The sequence below is a fragment of the Triticum urartu genome, unplaced genomic scaffold (genome assembly GCF_003073215.2).
Source record: "Triticum urartu cultivar G1812 unplaced genomic scaffold, Tu2.1 TuUngrouped_contig_5518, whole genome shotgun sequence".
Classification (NCBI taxonomy): domain Eukaryota; kingdom Viridiplantae; phylum Streptophyta; class Magnoliopsida; order Poales; family Poaceae; genus Triticum; species Triticum urartu.
In genome coordinates, this window is record NW_024116199.1 from 1 (window position 1) to 6,927 (window position 6,927).

A 6,927-nucleotide genomic window follows, 5' to 3' on the forward strand; every position below is an offset into this window, starting at 1 on the left:
CCTACACTAGCCTTCTAAAAAACACCATTTGTTGGCTAAAAAATCCGATTGCTACTAGCTTGTGATGGTTCATGGAAAAACCGACTACCTTTTTTTACCAAAAATATCATACATTTAAAAAATGTTCATAAATTTAAAAAGTTCAAAAATTCTTAAAATAATCATAAAAAGAAGTTCATGAATTTTCAAAATGTTTGCAGATGCAAACCTTTTGTATTTGGAAGAAGTTCAGGAATTTAAAATATTTAATGAATGTTAAAATGTTTGTGACTTTTTTAATATAACTAAAACAAAATAAATTGAATAAAAACTGATAAGACAAAAAAACAGAATAAAATATCCGACTGAAAAACTATGCTGGAAGCTTCCAAGAACCGGCAGGACTATGTAACCAAAATCGAGCCATTTCTTGGAGCTTCGGAACACCGATATGATATGTGGGCGAACTTATATATGGGCCAGCACATACTGAACACATTAATTAGCGCTGAATGCGGAGAGCTGGCGCTCACGGATGCCTGCTCCCCGGCTCCCCGCTCGCTCCTATTCAATCAGTTCATCGGTGGACCAGTTTGACTAATTGATTTGTTTGTCAGGTGGATTATTGATCGTGTACTTCAGAAAAAAATTGTTTTAGAAAAGAGTTCACAAATTGATTTTCTAAAAAAATCATGAAATTAAAAAGATCACCAATTTTTTTTGTGAATATGAAAATTTTCACAGTAATTCAGAAAGAACTTCATGAAATCATAAAAAACATAGTTCTGGAAAAATAATCACAAAATTGGAAAAAAGTTTGTCAGTTTTAAAAAAATCAAAAACTTGAAAAAATATCACATATTTTGAAAAAAAATTCAAGAATACAAATAAATTTCATGAAATTTTAAAATATTAATGGATTTTAAAAAAATCAACCATTTTGGGAAAAATATTGAATTAAAAAAGTCAATAGATTTTTAAAAAAGGTTCGCACAAGTTGAAAAGAGTTCGTGGATTTGAAAAAAAAATCACAAATTTGAGAAAGTTCACTAACAGAAGTTAGCAAAAAATTAAAAAGTTGACGGATTTGAAATAAAATAATAAATATTAGGGAAAAAGTTCGCAAGGTCAAAAAAAGTACACAAATTTGAGAGAAAGTTCATGATTTTTTTTAAAAATCCATGCATTTGAATAAAAATAATAAGGAAAAGCCAAGTAAAATAGAACAAAAGTTGGTTCAGAAAAACCAAAAAGAAAAAACTGGCCGGTCCCTACCTTACATGGGACACACAACAAGAAAAGAAAAAAGAAGTAAAAGTCATTGCAGGTTAACTTTCCCAACTGGTTACCATGGGTAGTGCAAAGCCATGAGGTTGCGCAATAATTTTTTGAAATTTAAAAAAGTGAGACTAAATCATCCGCGGGCCCAGGGCAAAGGGGTGTGTGCGCCGTTTGACGAAATATCTTATAACCAGCACTTAAGATGCGGAGTTTTTTTTTCGAATACGCACGAATGTGTGTGCTAGATATTAGAAAAGAAGACCCAAGATGGCTGATGCAACGCCTGTTGGCAACGCCTTAAAGGTGCGGAATAGGATCGTGCCGAATGCACCAGAAATTCCGTTGATCGGCGAAGAACGTACCTCATGATTGGAACAAAATAAAACCCGGTCTCACTCTTTAAAATCATGAGGGAAAATGATTAGATTAAAAAGAAAAAAGAAAAAAATAGCCGTAGGATGAAGTGGGAGCACAGATGATAGCATGGGAGGAGCAGGCAAGCCGAATCCCGTGGTTGGGCCGGTTTCACCGAACTTCACGCGGGATGGAAACTGGGCCCAAAACCCAAACTTTCAAGGAAAAGAAGCTGCATGTAAATTCAACTAAAAAACAATGCTGCATGTAAATGGTGATCTGCGCCCTTTTTTTCGAGGAAGTGGTCTGCGGGTCTCTGACTGGCGAGGCCCAGCACTACATCGGGTCCAGCGAAACACAAGCGCACCCAGCCGCGATGGCGCGAAAATCTAGGCCTTGGTAGCAGACTGTCACAGTGGCAGCCGCACCGATGTCGTGGTGAGGGCTGCGTCGCCACGCGGCCACGAAACTGAAACCTCTCTCTCCTCACATCACCATTCACCAGTCAGTTGGGGGGGCTCGTCCTCGTCGTCACCTTCCTTCCGGGGTTCAGGTATGCATGCTGGCCTCCACCAACTCTGTTCTTGCTGCAGCCTAGGAGTAAATGCCCCATGTTTTTGAGGTAGGAGTGATGAGCTTGGAGGAGCCATTGACAGTCTCCTCTTTTGCCTTTGTTGCCAGCATCCAGATCCAGGCCGACCTGGTCTTCTCCAGAGAGGGAAGGTGATTCATTCTCTCTCTCTGCATAATGCCTTGATCCAGTATGCATTGATTGGTCCAGAGAGGGAAGGTGATTGATCCGGTATGGATTGATTGACGATTGAGTAGAGGCTTTCCTTTCTTGGTGGGTTTTAATCCAGATCGGCACGAGCAATGCGAGCCCCGAGTAGATTTTCAGATTAGTCGGCTCTCGCTGCCATCGCCATCGGAGCCATCGAGGATGGGCAGGTGGGGCTTCAGAAGCGAAAGGAGAGGAAGTGGGGGAGCAGCCGCGGCCATGAACCCGGCGACAAGGTGACGGGCGCGCAAAACCTCACCCGGCTGCATTTCTTCTTCTTGTATAGTATGCCTGATTAACGAGAAATCCCAATCCAGGGTCCGACCCAGGGCCTCAGGCACCGCGCGTCGCCGGCGAGGATCATGAAGCTGTACCCGCACCTCAGCGCCGGGCAGCGGGAGATGATAGAGGGCGCCGGTTTCGGGGGGCTGCTGCGGCTCCAGTGCCCCACCGTCCCCGCCAGGCTCTCCACCTGGCTCCTCCGGCGGTTCGACACCGAGTCCTCCGAGCTGGTCATCCCCGGCCGGGGCAGGATCCCCGTCACCGTCGACAGCGTGCACCGGGTGCTCGGCATCCCCAAGACCGGCCGCGACGTCGTGTACGGGCTGGACGACGAGAGCATCGCGTCCGTGCTGGACAAGCACGGCGTCGACAGGCCGCCCTCCATGGCGAGCCTGGAGAAGTCCATCAAGCTGATGAAGTCGGCGGACGAGCACTTCCTCCGGACCTTCGTAATGCTCGTGCTCTCGTCCTTCCTCTGCCCGACCAGCAGCCTGAAGGTCAGCCCCCGGTGCTTCCCCGCGCTGGTGAACATCGGGTCCATCAGGGAGCTCAACTGGTGCAAATTCGTTGTGGAGCAGCTCGAGAAGTGCGTCTCTTCCCTCGGCAAGAAGAACAGCGCAGGGGGTTGCCTCTTCTATCTCGTGGTGAGCATTCTGCACAATGATTCATGAGACAAGGAAGGAATATGAATGAATCCTAAGTATAAATTTATTTTATCTGAACTGCACACTGAAGTTAGTCTAACACGTTTAGTTTTATTTTGCAATGCAGATTCTGTACCTAGACTCGCTTGATGTCCGTGGCATGGAGATACCTGACGGCACGCCGAGAGTATCTGCGTGGGACAGGAAGCTGATGGATAAAATCATCGAGATGGACATGAAGAACAATGGATCTTTCGGAAAATGCTTTGTAAGTTCTTCTCTTGGAGTTTTTCCTCTGTAATACTAGCAATGCTTTTTTGTAACTGTTATGATCATCCTCTGCATCTGCTTCATATGTTGCATGCAGTTGAAAAGGGAAGCCACTCGCAAGATCATTTCCAGGGGCGCATCAAGTTCAAGTGCGTCTGTCCTGTTTGGCGACGTCTCGGCGATAGCAAATTTTGTGTCATCAAATGTCCTACCGGAGTACTGTCCACAGGTAACCACCGCCTTTTTTGTGCTAAAATTATCTTCAGTGGCATTGACATTTCCCCCTCTAATGATTTTGTGTGTTTTAACGCGCCTTTGTCTGTAGAAGAAGGAGGTCTTATGCAAGGCTGCGGGTAATCTTTGTGCAAGCATCACGGACGCGCTCGCCAAGTTCATGCGTGAAGTCTCTGGACTTGAAGGCTGCAGCGGAGAAGCCGGCAAAAATGGCACTGAACTTGCAGTGAGAGAAGATAACAATGTGGAGAATGATGGTGACGAGATGGATGTTGACACGCTCCTAGATGATACTTCAGAGCTGGCAACTAAGGACATGGAAGACACGTCGGTCGACGAGCATGAAGATGGAAGTTCCGGGGAGGGCGAGGAAGGTGTTTCGAGCAGTGCGGACTCTGAAGATGATCCTGACTGGGAAGGTTACAGAGCCACGCGGACTCATTCTCGACAAAACAGCGTGACACGGAATAGCAGCAACAGCAAAGAGACTGGGGATGGAAAAAATAAACCTAGAGATGTAACAACCACTGGTTCAGGAAATGATGATTCCAATATTCCAGATGGAAACAATGATGGAGTGAACCAATGCAGCAAAGAACATGAAAATGTCGCAAAACCAACATCGCCTAATGTTCCTGAGGATGTGATGGTACCAACTTTGGTTGTGTCACCGGCAACGGAAGAACCTGGAGATGTAGCAACCAATGTCTCCGGAAATGCTTCAGATAATCCGGAGGGAGATCAAGGCAGAGTGAACCAGTGCAGCGAAGAAGAACATGTAAACGTCGCAAAACTAAATCCATCCAGCGGTCATGTGGATGTGGTGATACCAACTTCAGCTGTGTCACTGCCAAGTACTCCTAGCACACAACAGAAAAACAATGAAATGGAGTGTTCCGTTGAGGATAAGATGGCGATCCAGCCTTCCAGCACGCCATTGGGCGGATCATCTGTGATGGCGTTGGATGATAATGTGACCCCGTCAAAGGAAGACAAGAACATGGACATGACTCCTGCTATCAACTTTGTTGAAGGAACTCCTGTTGTTGATTTGAGTACCCCGGAAAGTTCAGACAGCGAGTGCACGGTCGTAAGGACCGTAAGAAAACGTTCTCCTGTCAATGGCCCGAAAACGCCCTCATGATTAACAGCTCAGTGGCTGAGATGCTGATGAAGAAAAATGAAGCATTTCCATTGGCAACTTTGGTAACCTTACTCCCATACTCTGCATTACATACTTTAGCTTCTTTGAGCCTGCATTTCCTTTTATGTTTAGGTGCCATGTGAAGTAAGTACTATTTACATGAAGAAGAGACAAGTAGCTCAAGCTTTTACCTTAGCTGATAAGCTGTACAGAAATGTGTCATGTTTGAACGGCATAATATTGGTGGAAATATTCAGTCCTTCCACTTCCTCCTTCGTTTTGCTGTTATATTTAACCAAGTTCTTTTCTCTTGTCATCGTTCCTGAACTAAGAGGATAAAACATTTACGTCATCCTTGCTAGCCGTTCTTTTCCTTGCGAGTTAAAGCTGGAAGCCAAGCATTTTTCTTTTTTGTTCTGGAATTACTTCCTCTGTTCATTATTATAAGATGTTGTGGCTATTTCAATATACTAGATTACATACGAACTAAAATGAGTGAACAAACACACTATGCGTCTATATACATCCGATTCAGAAAAAAGTTCGAACCTCTTATAACAGTGAACGGAGGGAGTACTTGGCACTTGTTCTGACTTTGCTACTGCAAACCTGGCATTCTGCTCTGCATGTTTTGAATTTCCCTTTTCTTCTCTGCGTTTGAGCATGATTTGACCTAATCACATGTGTTCTCTTCTATCTTTTTCCACAGGAAACTGCAATAAGGGGCACCCAATCCACTGTCGAAAACGGTCTGCCGGGTGAGACATGATCAGTGCCTGTCTGCCTGAGAAGCTGATTGAAGCCATGGTATAATCTTCATCATTTCAGCACAGAGTGGATGCCTAGCTGGCACTGTGAACTTCTAAGTTATGTATAATATGTATTCTCTCTTGACCTGGCCTGCTGGCTTGTAGTGTTTGCATGTGGCACTCCCCTGGTTTCTGAACTATGCTGGCCTGTACTATAATATGAGATCCATGGATCCATGTTCTTTGCATGGTTGTTTCCAACATCATTCCTCTGTACCAATACCATGTCTCCGGAGTCTCATCAAACCTGGATGTTTCTTCCATGGGCAGCAGCATGTTTGTGAGGTTCAGGCAGGTCATGAAACGGGCAGGTAGGATTCTTGTTCCGTGGATGCATGCCAAGCCGCGAGCGCGAACGTCCGCGGAACCTGCGGTAGTAGATAGAGAGGATCATGAGAAGATCTCCGCCGCGGATTGGCAAGTCCGGGCTGTGATCTGAATCCGATCACTGGACCTTTGCCGGGTCGGGTCTGTCGGTTGGTTTGTTTCGGGTCCAACGCATCGGCCGGACCATGACGACGACCCATGTGGCTGCTGCTACCGTCGCCGTTGATCTCTTCCGGGCACCGAACCAGGTCAAGATCAGATCAGATGGTGCGTGCAGTTGTCCAGTCGGCGCGACTCGTTCAGACTTCAGACCAAGGGATGGAGAAGCAGGCAGGCTTTCTGATCCGAGACTTTCTTGCAGGCAAGACATCAGTGCGTGCCGCTGCAGTACTTATTAAACTTTTCATCATCACCTCACTCTCAAAAAAAAAGAGCTAATACTTCCTCTGTTCCACAATGTAGTGCTTTCTCTATCCACGTGCTTCAACTTTGACTGTAAATTTAACTATCAAGACCGATTGCGGCGGGAGCAAAAATTATATCAGTGAATTCGTATTCGAAAGAAGTTTTCAATTATATAATTTTTTCTCCCGCCGCAATTGGTCTCGTTAGTTAAATTTATGGTCAAAGTTGGATCTCGAAAAGCGCGGGCACACTATATTTTAAAATGAAGAGAGTAGTATCTTATCAGCGAGGAGCGAGGAAAAGACAGGTTGAGCAAAAGAGGGGGCAAGGTGTCCCGGCTCGCATCCACGGAGCAGTGGTTAGTCAATGACGCCGCTCGGGCCTTAAGGCCAACTCCATCGCACGACCTCAAACGAACGT

At 45.4% G+C, this 6,927-nt stretch overlaps 1 protein-coding gene across 1 annotated transcript; it reads left to right on the plus strand.

The window, feature by feature from the left end:
- The first annotated feature begins 2,052 nt into the window (after window positions 1–2,052).
- Window positions 2,053–6,021, plus strand: LOC125529323. Its single transcript, XM_048693736.1, has 8 exons — window positions 2,053–2,167; window positions 2,296–2,337; window positions 2,475–2,628; window positions 2,710–3,318; window positions 3,446–3,586; window positions 3,686–3,817; window positions 3,914–5,028; window positions 5,676–6,021. The coding sequence occupies exons 4-7, from the start codon at window positions 2,755–2,757 to the stop codon at window positions 4,964–4,966; spliced, it is 1,890 nt and encodes a 629-aa protein (XP_048549693.1). The 5' UTR covers window positions 2,053–2,167; window positions 2,296–2,337; window positions 2,475–2,628; window positions 2,710–2,754; the 3' UTR covers window positions 4,967–5,028; window positions 5,676–6,021.
- The last annotated feature ends 906 nt before the right edge of the window (window positions 6,022–6,927 follow it).